Below are 18,740 nucleotides of genomic sequence, written 5' to 3' on the forward strand. Positions count from 1 at the left end.
TTCAGCTGGATATCATTTCGGAACGTAACGATTGTTAAACGTGAGAGGAAGAGATCTGCCTGGGTTGCGCAGCGTTGAAGGGAAGGTGACATAGTGGTGCTGTTGCAGAGTGTGAATGGGTTACGGATCTTACAGGCATTCTGACAGCTGGAAGCTACACCTGCACAGCACCATTGTGCCTCGAGGCCCGCCCAAGCACTGACACGGACACACACACACAGAGCGTATCCAGCACACTCAAGTGACACACAAACTCGGGAAGCAAGCTACTCCCCCTTGCACGTGTCCGCTGCCCCATGTTGATACCCTAGCTGTTAAATTGCTCCGTTTCACTTGAAGGCATAATTGGCACAAATTGCTCTCTAGGTGATACAGATCCTGTTGTTTAAGACCAAGCATCCCCCCCCCCCTTCTCTCGTTCTTTCTTCCCTAGCTGAAAGAGGAACGCCGAGATAAAGACGCTTCCTGGCGCATGATCCTAATTAGCCGACGCGCTAGCCCCTGTAGCTACGCACCTAGAGCTCCTCGGGCACCTGAATGAGCGGCACTCAGTAGGGGTAGCCGGAACACAATGCCGGCCTCCACAATGGCTGCCAACCAGTGGAAACCTCCTGCATGCAACCGCGCGTCAAACCGTCCCAACCCCCCCACCCCCCCTCCGCCGCCTCAGAGCTGGGGCATGGGCAGAGAGGCCGTGGAGGGTACGTGTCCCTCTTTCACCAGTGCAGCTCTATCATTAGCCCCAGCAGGGTCAGGAGGCACCATTGTTGAGCTGAATAACTGAAATAGAGTTCATTGATACACTTGGCCAAGTGTAATCAACACAAGTGTGTGCTTCTCTTCTTTATGTCGGGGGGTGGGGGGGGATTGCTGTGTGCCCAACCTATGCGTATAAGCTTCTGTGGCTCTCAGGTTGAATTGACAGCTGACATAGCAGCCCACTGTGAGCTGCCACAGAGCGGTCATTACAATGGTGAGGTGTTTCTAAGTGGAGGGTCTTGTGTAAAAAGATGGGGGTTAACGTTATTATTGGCGATCCCATAAACCCATAGAGGGCTCAGCAGTAAACTATCCCTTGACTGTTGCTAAATGTTGCTCCAACGGTACTGCACGGCCCCTGTCAGTGGTGCACATCTTACCCTTGATTAAACACCAAAATGCTGTCCTCTGTTAGTTTTCGCTATCAGCCCATTAATCCCTCATCTCCTCACCGTCGTGCGCACGTTTGTGCATATGTGCGCCTCATCCGTCTGTCTGTCTCGGCACAATCGGATCCTGGGGGAGCTGACAGCGAACCAGTCATGTTGTAATTTAATCAACCAAATGAATTAATTGGATCTCTTGATATGGATCATCTGTCTGCTTCGGTGGCTCCAGAAAAGCACAGTCAGGAGGAGCAGACTGCAGTCATAGAGAATTAGGCTACTGCAGTGATCAGCTTGGCCCAGTTTTATCAAAATGCTCTTGGTGATGGATTGCACATTTTAGGTAGCCCCTTTGTGTTCTCATGCAAGTTCCCTGCTTTACTGTGTCCATTCTGTCTCGTTCTTTCTCGAATCCCAGGCTTGAGTCCTACTCTGCCTTGCTGGAGTCACTGCAAGAGGTCATACACAGAGAGGGCTTTGATTTGGCGGCTCCCATGGTAAGAACCCAATAACAGGTCTGCATTGTGTTTCCTTCAGACCGAAACACATTTCTCTCCTCATTTTTTATTATTACTAAGTTGCTTTAGTAACACTTGTTATCATCTATTTTGTTAATTGCGTATTATTTGTCGAAATGCACCGATGGGTAAGCCAGAGGTTGGAATCAGCTGATTTCTTTAATAGGCTCTGATATTGATGGGTCAAATCATTAAAAAATTATTTTTCTTATATTTATTAAATACATCAATACAAAAAAATTCCCATAATTTTTCGTCTATTAACATATCAACATTTTTCACTTTAATTATTGCACTTTTTTGAGCTCGATATCAGGTAAAGATTTAGGACTTTTCTTTAGCTTTTCTTCTCTTTGATTGAAACTACTGCTAATAAAGAGGGTGCTGAGTTTTTTTCCTCTAAATTTTATAACAATACTGTTATTTATCACTATGCTAAGTACATAATTATCATATTTATAGAAAAATGCAATATTTCATACTGTAAATACATTGTAATGCACGGATTAAAAAATATAACAAAAATCAATACGATACATATAAAGTGGGGGGCTTGTCATATCCTCCCCTCCATCATGCTGTACCATAGTAGTTTTGATGGTCTCCTAACCCACGGGGACATCTCTGGTCATGCTGACCTTGCATTGATTCGTACCCTTAGGGGTTAAAGTTGTAGTCGGCCTACCAGCAAGTTTGTAATATTTAAACAAATAACTTTTGGTAATTCTGTCCAGCATGTTTAGTAACTTTATGTTGCAGGTACATCAGTGTGATCATGTTTATAGAGCCAGATGGGTTTTTAGCCACCGCTAGTAGTTATATGAATAAGGGCTTATAAGTGTATTCACCTTCTCTGTTGGCAAAATTTCTTCAAGCTATACTTTTTCTTTTTGTCCTTTTGATGAAAGAGGGTCAGAAAGACTCTAGTCATGTCATTGAGGTTTCATCAACTTCCAGCATCAGTTCACTGTTTTGAGCCTTTGTGGAACCTTATTGAGGTGAATAAAAGTTACATACATACATTCACGTAAGAGGAGGGTCTGTGTCTCTACAGCGATTCTGTGCAAAGTTGCACGCACACTCATAAATATATTTAAAAGCATTCCAATTAGTTTTAAAGAAGAGTTGTTTAAAAAAAAAGTATGTGTTTTTTTGTTTTTAAACACCAACATAATGATTCTTTTGACAATCTTAGTCCTCAATGAAGTGGCTGATAAAGGGAGTGCAGAATGTTGTTTACCTTTTATGTGACTCTCTTTAAAAATATTTCTGTTAGATCAGCGAATTCGGTACCAATAATTTTACTGGTCACTTTTACTGTTTTTGTCTGCCACTGAGAGGTTGCCAAACCAGGTGAACGTAAAGACAAATTCTGTCATGTAATTGCAGAAAATAGTTGTCAATTTATTTTTTAGACAACCCAATTTGATTTCATTTGCAGAGGCAGTGCAATCTTTCGTGTGTTCTTTGTTTTGTTTCTTTCTTTCGCTCTATTTTAACATGGCTGTTTTCAAATCTCAAAAGTGGTAACTGTTTAGATGTTTCAGGTTACCCATCATATTTTAACATTAAACAAAAGTAACCAGTGTAATTACAAAATACAGTTTTCTCATGATGATTTGACACGTCATGTCATGATCTAAAGAAATTCAAAAACTGGTTTGAAACAAGGTCAATAGATATGTTTACATGCACAAAATTCTGTCATCGGATTGAAATTGTGTATATGGGCACAGAATCAATGAATCGTGCATGAGACGTGCATTTAAATGCAGCAGGTTTTATTCAGAATAGAAGTACTCTATCAAATTTTCCTAAAAAAGACACAAAAGAAGAAGTTGTTCTTCCGTCTCTGTTGGAAGAAAAACTTAACGTGGAAGTGCGTTTGTTTCGTGTCACCTGAATGCCCAGAATTGTCTGCCATTATATTTGTGCCACCAACTTGAGCGTGCAGTAGGTGCAGTGAGACTGGTGCGTGGTGTTTAAATCTCATCGCTTGCTCCACATGTGCCTGGCGTGCACTCGACTGCACCCTCAGTTTGGTTGCCCAAATAAATCACTATCTTCCTGCATTGCAAGATGAGAGACATAGGGCACATATGCGCAGTCAATTGAATGACATGATCGGAACAAGACTTTGGTTTGGTCCCCGTTGGGATTATGGATCGTCTTAAACTATACGTTTCATTCAGAATACCATTTCATTCCAGTTGAGTTTAATCCCATCATTTAATTCCTATTGGTGTGTTTACTTGATGCATTTTTATTTTTATTTTGATCCTCCCTTTATTCTGATTCCTTATTTCCAGCCTAGCTATTTGACATTTAACAAATCAATTTCCCTACCACAGTGAGGGTCGTTATCTACAAATGGAGAAAAAAAAACCGTGGAAAAGTTTAGAAATTCCCTAAGTTTAGTGTTTGTGATTGGACAATAATGGAGAAACTTGGCAAAAATGGCGTAAATAGGGAAGTTTCGAGGCAAAAGCCACTGCTGATTGAAAAGGACACCAAGACTTGTCTAAAATTTGCCAAAACAAAAACAGCTCCCTAAATGCCATTGGGCAATGTTCCGGAGACTTAAGAGACAAAACTAGAACTTTTTCAGTTGTGTGTCTCCTGTTCTGGGTAAAATCTGTGTAAAACTACCACAGCATTTCAGAAAACGACCATTGTATAAGACGACTTGCTGTTACTGATGCAGCCATGAATTCTGACCTCTGCCAGAAAATCCTGAAGGAGAATGTCAGGCTATCAGTTTATGGCCTTAAGCTAAAGCAGACTTGGCCTCTGTAGGAGTTCAATGATCTGAACCGCACTAGCAAGTCCACCCCTGAATGACTCGAATAAGAATGTTTTGGAGTGGCCTAGTCAAAGTCCAAACGTTAAATCTAATTGAGATTGTGTGGTTTGACCTTTAGGCCCAAAAACTCAATGCTGCAAGGAAGACTGGGTAAAAAATCTGTCTCAGGTGATGTCGAAGCCTCTGCCAGTAATCCCAAATGCTTGATCATAGCAGTTGCCGCCAAGGGCTTTAAAACCAATTATCAGGTTAGGGTGCGCATACTTTTCTCACATAGAACTAGGGTTGCTTTAGAAATCTTTTTTTTCCCCTTTAAGAAATTCAATCATAGTTTTGAAACCTTTATTTTGTACGGATTCTGGTTTTCTTTCTCCAACGTAACAATTTGTTTTTATGACAAAATTTTTTTTATTTATGTCTCTCTGGTCACAACAGACTAAATTTATAAAATGTGGTTTTACCTGAAATTTGAAGTGAATTTGAAAATGTGCAGACCACGTGTGCATCTCACATCATGTGGATTTCTTCCACAATGCAGCTGCCAGTTTTGTCTGTTTTGTTTGCTCTTGTGTTGGCTTGTATGCCCCTGATGTCCATCTTAAATAAATATATATGTAGTGTGCAATAGCTTCAGGTCACATTGAAAAAAATTACACGTTTACAGCAGATGGTGGCAAATTGAGCTAGACTTTTTTTTTTTTGCATTTTTTGTCACAGTTTCAACAGTTTTATATAGTCTTTTAATTATGACTGTATGTAGATGTGAGTGTAAGAAAATAGCCAGATTTTTTTGCATCCAGATCTAAAAAAATTTCACTTTACTTAAAATGACCTGTGCAGTTTTCTTTACTATTTTAAACTGTACATTTCTAATCTAGAGAAACAGGATGTCTTGGATTAATAAGTGAATGTACGCTAATACTGTGACCAACTTTTAACAAAAAGCAGAGTGCACATTCAAAAATGTAAAACACACAAGTTACCCTCATTTCCAAGGAACTGTTTGAGGTGGCAAGAACTTTGCGACTGCAATTTTATCAAAAATCTACATTTCTCTACAACTGAATATTAGATGTTAGATTTTTGTTCTTGAATTTTCACAATGCTACCACTGTTTAACAGCCAAGCATTTATCATCATAATATGCACAACTTTATGCAATTTGAACATATTGGACTTTTAAAGATCTTAAAGCACACGTTAATTAGTGGTACCGTGCAAACCCAGTATCTTTGCCTGTGTTCACCTACTTTCCGTGACCCCTGTGCTCGTCACCTGGAGCCACCTCTCCTCCTGTCACTCACACATGGGATTTTCTCCCCCAAGAGCTGTCATTCAAGCACCAGATTAACTGCTGACATCATTAAAGCAGCAGGACCACCTGACACACTGTTGGCACAGTCCAGGAATGCAAACCGGCACAGAGCGACATGGGCGCTGGCACAAAACAGACCCAGTATGGATAACAGGGTGGATGGGAGCATTTGGTTTTTCTTGCTGTTGTTTTTTTTTTTGTTTTACCCCGTTTGATTTTTTTAGTTTTTGGCTATTTTTAAGCATTCCAGCAATTAAGGTGAACAATGACTTGAATAGTAATTGAAAAAACAACAATTTTCAGAAGAATGAGACAGGGGTCTCTCTGAGTCTCGTCAGACTGTTTTCTCATTGGTTTATGATCCCAGACTAGTTGTAGTCTATATGGCTGCCCTCTGGTCTTTGGCTGGACCCTACTGGCACTGTTCCCTGATATATTTTTTTTCTTGTTCTATTTCTATAGGCTAAACTATAGGAGTTAAGTTTGTCGTCGCATCCTGACGTTGCCACAGCAACAGTCGTGTTACCGCGGTTGCCTCCTGTGGGGCGTCGGACACAGAAATAGATTTCTAATTCTGCTGCCCTCAAAACATGTGTAGGAAAACACTGCTAAACAAAGAAAGGGCATGTCTTATTGTGACTACCGCACACATGGGCAGAATGCTGAGATTTCAGCAGACTGAGATACAGACTGATAGTATATCGCGGAGAGAAAAAGGACTATGAAGTCCCGTGTGAGAGTCCTATTGGGAAGTGTGTGGCAGCTTTGCAAAACCACGTCGAACAATGGCGTTTATTTTTCTTAGATCTGTTCAATACTGACCCAGATCTGAAATAAAGTTTAGGTCATGCAGTTGGACGAGGAAGCAATGAAAAATTGGGCTGAGGAGATTTTGGGAGAGTTCCCTTAATTGAGGAGGATGTTTGAATTAAGGAAAAGAGTAAAAAGTACGATTTTAAAGCAGACCTTTGTTAATCGCTCTTGGCTCTCACCTCAGTAAAAAGGAGCGGTCCTATAAGAAAGCCCAAATGAAAGACAATTGTATGTAAGAGTAAAACTCTCTCACAGTTTTCTGAGGTGCAGCAATATATATCCCACCTCTGTTTGGCCCACTTTTCAAACACAGTTGGTTTCAGTTGATCTTCAGCGGTGGGGTGGGATGGAGTGGGGGGGTTTTGGGGTGGGGGGGGTTTCGAGGCAAGGCACTCCACCCTTACCCAGGCCCCCCTTGGCTGCAGAGCATCACCGCTGTGCCAAGAATGTGCTGGGGTTTTCTGGGTGGCGGCCATATTGGAAGCCTGTCTGACAGGTCCATTGTGCATGTGTCAGATGGCTTCTGTGATTGGGCGGTTGTGTCCAGTCACGTTTGGGCTCCGTGTTCCAATCGTCTGTGCCACCGAGCAGTCTGTCTGTTGCTCTCACCCAGGGCTGGAAGCAAGGCCCAACATAGCAGCACCCAAGTTTTTAGATTAAATTGAGATTCTTGGACTCCTCTAGGTTTCTGTGGCTTGCATGTTCTTCAGCAACATTTGATGCATTTTCATGTTTAAAATGTTTTTTTGGCATAACTGTGCTTCCCCCCCCTCCCCCCTCTTTATATTTCTCACAGTCAAAGTCACGTAACATCCTGCGTGTGGGCCTTCACTCTCTGGGCTCAGCTCTGTGGGGCGACGACCTGTGTTGCCATGACAAACCCAGACACCGCCACGCCCTGACCACCTTTCTGTACGGACTCCGTGCGTTGCTGAGGTCCTCACTGTCGGTTGCTGTAGTAACCTTACCCTCTCACCTCATCCAGGTAACGTGATGTTTGACACAAACGTTCTTGCATGTGGGACCTGTTTCTGAACTTTCGCCTCGTATTGGGCTTATTAACCAGAACGATGCACTGAATACAAATTACACAGTTAAACAGAATTCATGTTGACAGTTAAGCCAATGGGCTTATTCTTATATATGACTTGGGGCAAAGTGAAGTTTTTTCATAAAAGTAATACAGCCCAACACCCTGGGCACAATGTCTGGGGTGGCGGCGAAGGTTATGAAAAAAATGTACTTTGCAGCTGGGCTTCAAATTTGTTTGTCATCTTAGGAAGGAGTCTCCAATTCTACTCCATATTGACCAGTGTCCTGTAACTTTTCAATGTATCAGTGGACCAGTGGATTCCCTTCTCAGTCTTCAGTCAAGTTCTGCAGAGTCCTAATGATCTAATTATTTGATTCAGGTGTGTTCAAGTAGGGACATATCTAAAGGTTGTGTGACACTGGCCCTTAAGGACTGTTTGTGAGCTCTGTCTTAGATGATCGATAGGGAGTGAGTGCCCCTCTGTGTTTTGCTTAGTGCGAAAAAATGGCTGTAATACCGCAGCTCGCTGAGCTGGTATCTGATTTTGTATTGAATTTAAAAAAAAATTCTATGAATCTAAATTGTACTTCAGATTCCTAAATTTCTCTGGTTCAAGATCTTAAATGCCTAGATTGGTCGAACATTAATTCAATGTTGAGCAGAGATTCTTTTAAACTCGGTTTTGAGACTTAGAAAGCCTTTATTTTGTGTGTAAAATTACAAAAGTGCCTTTTTGCAGATTTTTGCCAGTCCTAAATTGAGATGAGGATGAAAGCCAAAATATTTAGTCGAACATGGACTGAATGATTTTACAGAGATTATTGATTTTTTTAAGTTATAGTACAGATTTGTGAACGCTGTGAAAACCAAAAATGGGATTTTCGCTCTTATCAAAAATAAAGTTGAAACTTTGTCTCATTCTTGCCAGCCTAATATTGTGTATTGTGCACCAGATAAATGAAAGGACTTGCCCATAGCAGTGTTCATGCAAGAATCCCTACTGCCCAGGGCCTCTCATCAGTGATCATGTATATCAGTCTCCTATCAATCCGCTGTGGTTCACAGTCTTCTTACTTTATGTTCTAATTTTTTTTTTTTCTGAAGGCATTTATAAATCATTCAGATCAAATTTATGTACAGAAGCACAATCTCTGCTCAGTCAAATCATGTCAACAGATTCAACTCAAAGTTGATTGCATTGAGTAAACCAGTTCATGGCCTCACATGTGATGCTCCTTAAAGTCGTGTGTGTGTGTGTGTGTGTGTCTCTGGTCATGCTATTGAATGGGATGGGGGGGGGGGGGGGTGCAGGGGGCTATGAGTCTGTGTCCAGTCTGGCCTCTCAGTGTGAAGGTGGAGTCATCTGCTGAGGCATATGGCGAACCACCACCCTTCCCCAGACAATCAACCAGAGACACTCTTACCTCCGAAGCCTTCTTCATACCAAACTAACCTGGCCTGCTCTTGAGCCGCTCTCAAAGAGCACTCATTCTGAAGAGCACTGCCACTGTGTTGTGTGTGATCTCTTTATTCGGAGATATAGGTCAGCGCCTTGCTCAGGGAACAGCTGTGTTGTCAAAACACGCTCTGGCTCCAGGCCTGTACGCACTGTGCGCGGCGGCTTGGCCTAGTCAAAAAAAGGTAGAGTGGCTAACTAGCAGATGTCAGCTGTGGTGGGAGCGGTCCTCCTGTCCCACCCTGGCCCTGGCTTCCCCAGCCTTAATCTGCCTCCCCCCCTCCCCTCCCCTTCTCCACCCTGTGGAGAGAAGTGAATGAGTTGGAAAAGGGACGAGAGGGGGAAGTTTTGGACCGAATCAGGTGTTGGGCGCCGAAGCCAACATGGAGGTAATTAGCGGCTGTTATGTTGTGACCATGTGATTAACTTACCTTTTTCAGTCTCACTTTGTGCTGTTGTCTTAAGAACATAAGCATCACCGGTGTATGAAGGCTGCTCCCATCAAGATGATGATAACTTGAGTGATGGTTCATGGTCCTTATTTATGGCGTTGCTTTGTATAGATGGATAGTTTAGGTAGAGGAGTGTGGCCTTTAGCAGACTGTCTAGACCAGCAGCAGTGGTTTTACATCGTGGTCTCTGCCAGTTAGCCCACTGCTACTAGTCTACAATACTTAATCCATTATTGAGCACCTTAGGAAGCTGAGCAACTCACTGAAAGCCTCCTCACAGCAGCCCAGTGCCACAGTCCATCTGAAACATTAATTAGGCTCTCCTCCCTCCATCGTACAATATCCTGCAGCCACACCCATGAGCAAAATATAGCTCTCTCAAAAATGTAGCATACGTTGCAAAGTAAAGGTTGTTAAGGGCTTCCAGGATGAGTATTTTTTGTTTGTTTGTTTCAATCCCTTTTCAATGCAGATTATTTGTAAATGATCACAAAGGACTTATTTTTAAGTGTTTTCTTATTGTTTCTTGAAAAAGAAAGCAACATTTTACTTTTGAACATTTGCTATTCAAATGTATATTTTGACTCCAAACTGATTCAATGTACACTTTCCAGCAGGGAGGTGCTATGTCTGGATTAGTCCGGCAAATTACAATCCCAGCTAAAGTTTCTGTTGTCTAGAAAAGGAAAAAATCAAAAGTTTATTATGTTCAGACAGGATATGTAAATCCACTGTTATTTTCAGATGTTTCCAAATGGTCCATTCAATTATCAGATCTACATTGCAGGACTTTGCAATGAACTTTTCCTGTGTTCTGTGGCTTCAGCATTTAGAAATACAACTTTACTCTGGATCCCTCTGGATTTCTCTTCTCTCACTTTGTCTGAGTCCTAAACTCTGTCCCTGTCTGTGTGATTTAAAAAAAAAAGCATTTCTCAGTATAATAACACTGAATCTTTTGGGATCATTTATTATAATTTAAGATCTCAGTAAGGAAGTCCTATTTGCGCTCCACACAACGCTCTTAATTTTGACCAGTCATACAGTCAAATTCAATGAATCAAAATATTATGAAAAGTTTATTTATTTCAGTAACTCAGTTCACTAAGAGAAAAACATTATATAGAATAACACAGACTGATTGTTTTAAAGCCTTTATTTCTGTCTTTTTGTGATTTTTTTTCACCAACCTCCAGCTTATATAATATACATAAAATATTGCATCAGACCAATAAAAAGCAAATTTAATGCAGAAATGGGGGCTTAATGAAAGTATGTCTAATACTTGCTTAAAGGTTGTTTTTTAAAAGGTACTTTTAATCTGACAAACAAGCCTCTTTTAAATATGTATTCTAATCTGGAGAACAATGTAGGTTCTTTGGGTCTTTCCTGCACAAGACCTGATAATATCCTTCTCCAGAATCCTGCACTATCAGAGCAATACATTGTCAGTCTAAGGCCAACTCAGACACGCACCATTAACCTGGGTTAGCTTCTATAACCAGGTGTAAGACATCTTAATAGCTTGGCACTTGTGGTCTTAAAATAAAGACAAGATGCTTACGATGGTAAATGCTTTGGAGTTTGTAAAGACTAGGATACTCGTCTAAGTAAAGTTGTTGTTGTTTTTTTCCAACCCAAAGTAAAATGACTAGAAGATCAAACCTGCTGTTTATACTAACATTTTGTTCTTGTTTTATGCTAACAAAGTTATTATAGGCGTAAAACAATAGTTTCTCATAGTTTTATTGGACTCCTGACTAAAGATGAATATTTCTAGGAAGACCAGTAGCACTAACTATTCAGCCCACATATTCTCGTCAACTTTATGCTAACTTCATGGTATCACAAGGTTTTGTAACACGTTAAATAAGTAAAGTTCCATTTATTTAGTTATTATTCATTTTCATGAATATATATTCCCATCCCTGTCTTTCCTTTACTTTTAATGACATTGTCTTTCTTTTAAAATATGTCACTTTTGTGCTAAATCAAATTATTTATGGAGAAACGTACATTTCTCAGTCACACTGGTCTGCCTGATGTTTGGAGTTTTATTTGGCAGAAAGTTTGTTAAAGATAATTAGTCTGGGTGGATCAACGTTTATTCAGTGACTAAAAGGAGAGCGGTAAAAATCATTGAAGGCGTTTTCTTGTATTTGAATAAGATTTGAAAACTGGTCCACAGTAGAGATGGCCTGACCACCTTTATAAAGGCAAAGAGCTGTTGACCACCCTCCTGTCTTACCTCGTTCTGCCCTGCTGCCGCTGTACTGAACACTTTGCATTACTCTGACTTTAAAAGTTTTAAGTCTAGTTAAGTTGAACCCATCTTCTTGACTTCTCGCGGCTTCCCAAGAGACGTTTAGACAATATTTTTATCGGATACCGTTGGTTTCTCTGTGCCTTTTTTTTTTTTTTTTTGGGATAATTGGTTTCATCCAAACCGTTTGGACCCCTGCCGCTGTTGCGCACGGAGCCACATGAGGCACTTTTTTATGTCTGTGGCCGAGGTAGCGACTGCTAGGATATGCATACTTTAAAAGTAGGACAAAAATGAAAAAGGAGGAAGAAAGAGCGGGGAAAAAAGACATGAAGGCATGAAAACTGCATTAGGCGGTGGCAGCCGACACAGAGAGAAGGATGTGAATGATTCAGGAGGGAAAGGGATTAATAATGCAGGACTCTCCCTCTCCCTGCGTCCCACTGTCCCCCTCTTTCTCTCTTTCCTCGCCATCCCTTTCTACATCTAACCTGGATATTTTTCCCTACTCTCCCTTTGCCATCTTCCGTCTTCGCCTCTTATTTGTCACTGACCTAACCAGTAGGGGGAGCTCTCCTCATGAAACCTACCCAACTACTTTTTTTTTTTTCCCTGTCCTGCCCTTCTGTTCACAGGTTTTGGTTTGTGCACCAGCCGTTAGCTTGTTCCTCAAACAGATTTCCTGAAGTGAAACATTGACAAGTAGTTGCTTGTTTGAATTACTTCCCCCTTTATATGCGTAGATAGGTGACTGATGTAAGGTGTCTGCCCTCAGATCACCTGTAGGACTCCAGTCAGCACTTTGCCCTCTCCGCCTCATCACGCTGCCATAAGTCATGGTCAGAGAGGACCCGGTCACTGGCAGGAAATGATGACCTAATTTAATTGCAACACCGACGGGCCCGTCAGGAGGCTTTTAATTACCTACTTGTGTTCTTCTTCTTCTTCACTCTCCATCCCTCTCCATCCTGCAGGACAGAGCTCTAATGGGCAGCATAACCCGGCTGTGCGACAATGCCATCGCCCTGGAATCATTCAAAGGCTCTGAGAGAGAGACCAACCCTCTTTACAAAGACTACCACGGTACAAACAGACGCACACGTACTCACTCGCACACACTCGCTTATCTTTCGGTCTCTCTTGCATGGGATACGCACACACACACACACACACACACGCACACGCACACACGCGGAGGCAGTGCATTAAAGCCGGAGCTGGGCTGTGGATGGAGGCAGGGCAGCCCCCTTGCAGGCCAGGCTGTCAGTGCGCGTTAGCGTGCTGCTGCTCAATCAGACGTGCTCCTCAGTAGACAGGCCGGGGGGGATTCAGCTGCCACGCCGTACCCCCTCTCCCCCTCGCACCCTCACCTCCCTCCATCCCTGCCTCTCCACCCCCCTCCACCTCCAGCAGAGGCTCTCTCTCCCTCTCGCCTCGCCCACTCTCCATCCCCGGTCCCATACCCCTGAGGCTTTGGAGCAGAGCAGAGACCAACACTGGGGAATCGATATTCTCACCATCACTCTCTCCTCCTCTCTGCCCGCATCTCTCCATCTCTCGCTCAATGTCTCTGTGGCCAGCATGCTCTGCTAATAAATGGAGGGCAAAGCTTTCAGTGGGGAGACAGGACACCGGTAAGGAGACGTGTGGAGAGAAAGAAAACCAAGGCAAGGGGAGGGCAGAGCAGAGTTTGTTTTCTGCTCTCGCGGTCCTCACCATCACTTCTTTTTTTCAGCACAGTTTTATCATTTCTCTCCTTCTCCTCCTCGCTTTCCTCTTTTCAATCACTCTCCACACATAAAGGTCAGTTTAAGTGAGGGAGGTATTTTTAGCGTTGTCTCTCAAACTCTCCCGCTCTTCGTCATATTTCCCCACCATCCCTCATCCCCTTAAGTTCTGGCACACGAAAACATTCAGTTTTAGGTTTTAGTTTTTTTGCTCCAGAACATTTTTTTAATGCATTCTACAGCAGTAAACAAGTTCTCTAAACCTCATACGACCTATGAGGTTTCTGGTATGTCACATTTTAACTCCATTTGAGCCCCAAAAAGAGTCCTTCGTATTTTGCAGTTAATGTCGCTTGAATCCCACACTTTTCCTGATTAACTAGTTCTGGTGCGGGATTCTGAAATACATTTGTGCGTACGATTGTTTTGATGCGAGTTGATGAGTGCCAACGCATCTGGTGCGAATAGGAGAGCGCGCGTAGCCGAGCGTGCACGTGTGTGTGTGTGTGTGTGTGTGTGTTTGCGGCAGCAGTTGAGGGCTGCTCAAAGCATGCTGGGAAGCCTGTCACTGCAAATCAGGCAGAGGGAAATCACCCAAGTGCACAGAGGAGAGAACCCACCATCCCCCACTTTCTCTATCTGCCTCCCATTCTCCATTACTCCCTCGATCCTTTCCTTTTCTGTGTCACGCTTGTTTGTACCACCCCACTTCTACAGTGTGTATACAGTTTTATGGAAATGTCACCGTGCTGGAACGAAATAAAAAAGGGCAGTCGAGAGCAGAGAGAATCCCGCACCTCTTCCTCCTGTTGTTACTGGAACTCACAGTTCAGGTTTATCTCCTATTATTATAGTAATATTGGGAGAAAATGCTTACCAATTCTTCAGCAATGAGAAAACAAGAGGAGAGAAGCAATGGGAACAGAAAGTAATAAATATTTCCACATGACCTTTTATTCAAATGAAAGGCACAAAGACCTAATTTTTTTGCTATGGAAACTTACATCCACTTTATGGAAGGTTGAAATAAAACTTTTCAGTAAACTTTTACTTATTATCAGCTGGTAAATTCTGCAAACTTTCCATTAAAATCAAGTTTATATAACTTTGAGAAACATTACAATTTTTTTGTTATTTTTGTCGTAATGTGTTAAATCAAAGTGAACTTTGGATGCTAATGTTAAATGCATAAGCGTAAAGGATTTTCAGATTTTATTGAACAAAATGGAGCAACACTGTTTATTTTAGACAGTGTAATATACAAATACAACTGTAGAAATGCCTGCCTACTTTAAACTTTGCTTGCTTTTTTACCATCTTAGTGTGTTTCACAAAGTGAACCCACCAAATGTCCTGAGACGGAGTCAAGCTGCAGTATGATCATTGTTTGATTTATAATAATTTACATAATAGATAGCACACTGTATTTTTTATTTATTTTTTTTTGGCTAGAAATGCATGTTTGAAAAATAATATAGGGCACATTTAGTTTGCTTAACACGTTCTACCACAGTTGGCCATGTAAAACAGTTTAATGGATTTTATTCCATTCTATTCTATTTTTTATTGTTTATTATTAGTCTGATTATTATTGACCTTTTCCCACATTTACTCTGGCCCTCCTGTCCTTCTTAGGCCTGCTGTATGTACGCCAGGTACCTCACCTGAACTGTCTGGCGAGCCAACTCCCTGACCACAAGGACCTGGCCTTTAAGCTCAAGAGGAAACAGTTTAGTATTGAGGTATGTTGTCAGCTTTACTCTTTGGCCCTACTTCTACTCTTTTATTCATAACATCTGTCAGTTAATGTTAGTTTATACCTTATCACTTAGCTCTAACCAGACCGGATTGCAAAGTATTGATTTCTCTTGAACTTTTCCATAGTTTGTCATGTTAGAATTACAAACTTTTTATTGGATTTTTATGTGACAGAACAAGACAAAGTAGTGCATAGTTGTCAATTGGAAGGAAAACAGTACACCTTTATCTTTTTTTTTCTTTACAATTAAAAATCTGAAAAGTTTACCATAGATATCTATTCAAACCCTGCACTAAATATTTTGTACAACGTTTTGCTGAAATTACAGCTTTTTTGGGGCTATGTCGATACCAGCTTTGCCAATCTAGAGACTGATTGTTTTCACAACAGCTCAAGCTCAGTCAGAGTGACTAAAAACTGTCCTTTAACATTACTTTTAAAATATTGCCTCAAAATATCACTCTATTTTAGGCCTGGATTTCGATGGAGCCATTCTAACACGTGCAAAAGCTTTTGTCTAAACGATTCCATTCTAAAACTGGCTTTATATTTAGTGTCATTGTCCTGCTTAAAGGTGAGCATTAGACCCATTGTCAAGTATTACCTCCAGGTTTTCCCCCAGGATTTATCTTTATTTAGGGCTACCCACCTTGCCATCAACTCCTGTCAGCCCCTTGGTTCTTCCTAGCAATAAGCCTCCTCCCAGCTTCCCAAAGGAAATGTGCAGTACCGGTTTTTGTCACATTAATCATTTGCATGAAAGCCAACATTTTCAGTTTTCATCTCATCTTCCTAGAGCGTGGCCCTCCACACGTTTCCTGTGATCACGTTCAAGAAAAGCACATCAAAAAGTTGTCCTGTCAATAGATTTACACTCCTCAGGTGTGGATCTCTGCAGCTCCTCCAGAGCTGCCGCGGCCTCTTGGTTGCTTCTCTCGTTAATACCGGTTGCCTCGTTAGGCGTGCAGTTGTGGCATGAGACGTTCAGAACACGTGAAATCTGCGTTCTAACCTCTCCCTTTAAACTTTTCCACAGCTTCACGCCTTACATTTCTGCTGTGTTCCTTGGTCTCCTTAGACAACTGGATTCATACTGAGATCAAATTATACACAGATGCACTCTCTTCAACTAGATAACAAATTGATGGCAGTCGGTTGGCTTGGATCATGTTTAGAGGTATTACAAGAAGAGTGGCTCGCCATCAGACAGTTTTCAGATTTTTGTTTTAAAGCACCCTAGTTTTCCTTCCTTTTAAAAAAATCTCAGTAAAATCCATGGAAGTTTCTGGTTCTAATGTGGCAAAATCTGAAATTGTTCAAAACATATGGTTACTTTTTTCTATGCACTGTACGTGCAAATGTATTATTTATTAGCATTTGTCTTCCCGGGATTAAAATGGCAGTCATAAAGAGACGTGTCACCTGTGAGCAAAGCTGCGCCAGGCTGTGTTTACTTTCCTTTGCTATTGGGTGTCAAAAGGAAGGTGAAGCTATTGATTATACACTCTTGCTGGGCACAGTTGCTACAGTGTAAAGTCAAGAGGCAACAGAGTGAGAAAAATATCTATTTCCATAAAAATGACAGTAGATGTTCAAGTAAGCGGTATGACTTGGATTTTGATGCATGTTATATTCGTCCGTGTAGCAGCCTTACAAATATTTGGGGGCTTTTGGCTGTGAAGAGGCACAACGAAGAAGCAAACAGAAACAGCTTTGAAGGGAAAAAGCAGTGCGATGTAGGTGTTGCTTAACTTCACCCTAAACTGTGCTCTGTAAGCATTCACCAATGGAAGTCCAGTTGCAGAACATTTCCTGCTGCACTGTGCGAGACAGACAGGAGTGGTGTGTGCAGAAACAGAAAATCGGAAAACATTTTCCCATTTATAAGTCTAATGTTTTTCTTATTTTCTAAAAAAGTATTTTTTGCAAAATTCCATTATTGTTCGACCTTATAAAAGACTTGCCCTCCAAGTGCCTTTTATGGACATCTCTTTTCTCCAGACATGTAGATTTTTGATTTCTGTCCCTTGTTTGCTTTCTCCTAGTGCCAGAACACATATCCATTTTGAATGGGTCACGCCATTCCTCTTTCCAAAAGATACAAATCTGACACTGAACTACCACTGTGGAGACAAATTAGGAGGCCCTGCATTTAGCTCAGGCTCATGATTGGTGCTCATTACATTATCATTACCTTATCACACCCTCTGGTCCTTGGCTCTTTAGTGATTCCTTTTGTCTCAGCCAGGATTTGAAGGGGAGGAGCTGAATGCCAACCCTACCCCCCAAACTTCCCTGCATCCCACGGTCACCGCCTTCTCATTTTTTATGCCACCTTTGACTATCCTTCTAATCCGTTCTTCTGTCTTGATTAAAACCCTCTCTCCTCCTTTCTTTGAATCCCCTAATAGGCTCCTACAGCACAGACCAAAAGGTCTGTAAGAGTCAATGGTTTTGTTTATTTCTTTATTTTTAGACAACAGCTAATCTTTCAAGACAAATGTTAACATCTGTGCAATTTTGGATCTTCTGTTAGATTGTTGCATAATTGAGCAGCTTAGTGGATTTTGGATGAGCCAGTGTGTGTATAAACATGAGAGTCATTGGTAGGGATGCTCGAAAGAGACATGGAAGCCAAAATGTTCTCAGAATAAGCAGAAAAATGAGTAAATCATTGTTAAATGCTTTGTGAATTTCTCTTAAACAGCACAATTACTAGGTATATCCAGAAAGTACGGCAATAATTGACTTCCTGAAACAGCGTTTCCAGCATCACATCCTATATCACCGTAATGTCTTTAATGCTAATAACTAAACTACTCCACCCATTCAAAGTCCCACCATATGTGAATATTAGAAAGTTATTGCCTTGATGCTCTTTGAATTTATTTCAACAAGGCTTTATTGGATACTGAAAGACTGGATTGATTTTTCCTTTTCCCTTTCTTAACACAACTTATTTGATGGAAAGGTTTTAGAAAAGCAACAAAAAAGGCTTAGAGTTGGACCCCCATGATTGGTTGAGTTTTCCTTTTTTCTTTAAGCATGTAGGATTTTGGCGATCTTGAAATATAATATTTCCGTCTTATGAAGTTTGTTGAGTTTAAAACTAGGGCTGGGTGATAAATTGATTTAATCGATTTAATTAGAATTTACAGTTTATTTTAGATTTAGTTTTGGAAAAATATGGATTTTATTTTATCAAAGCATTCACTGGTCTTTCATCAGGAGAACAGCATGCAACGCTGAATATATGTTTAGGAAAATGTATTGTTAAAATATTGTAAAGAGGAAACTTTTTTTTACGAAGCACTTTAATTTACTCATTTAGTTATTTTTGTTAAATTAGTTTTAAGTTACACAAGTGAAGTGAAGCCTGTTCTTACCTCAGTGTGTAAAACCATTATCAGCAAACATGTTATTATATTTTCATTGTTTACAATGGCAGGGCCGCCA

General features: G+C 41.2%; 1 protein-coding gene across 1 annotated transcript in view; it reads left to right on the top strand.

Moving 5' to 3' along the window:
• Nucleotides 1–18,740, top strand: part of elp4 (elongator acetyltransferase complex subunit 4) — a 73,360-nt gene that overhangs the window by 14,295 nt on the left and 40,325 nt on the right. Inside the window, exons 6-9 of the mRNA XM_012855147.3 lie at nucleotides 1,564–1,642; nucleotides 7,391–7,579; nucleotides 12,773–12,881; nucleotides 15,161–15,267. Coding sequence (XP_012710601.3) covers nucleotides 1,564–1,642; nucleotides 7,391–7,579; nucleotides 12,773–12,881; nucleotides 15,161–15,267 — 484 coding nt within the window. The remainder of the gene's footprint in view (nucleotides 1–1,563; nucleotides 1,643–7,390; nucleotides 7,580–12,772; nucleotides 12,882–15,160; nucleotides 15,268–18,740) is intronic.

This window comes from Fundulus heteroclitus, chromosome 4 (genome assembly GCF_011125445.2).
Source record: "Fundulus heteroclitus isolate FHET01 chromosome 4, MU-UCD_Fhet_4.1, whole genome shotgun sequence".
Lineage (NCBI taxonomy): Eukaryota > Metazoa > Chordata > Actinopteri > Cyprinodontiformes > Fundulidae > Fundulus > Fundulus heteroclitus.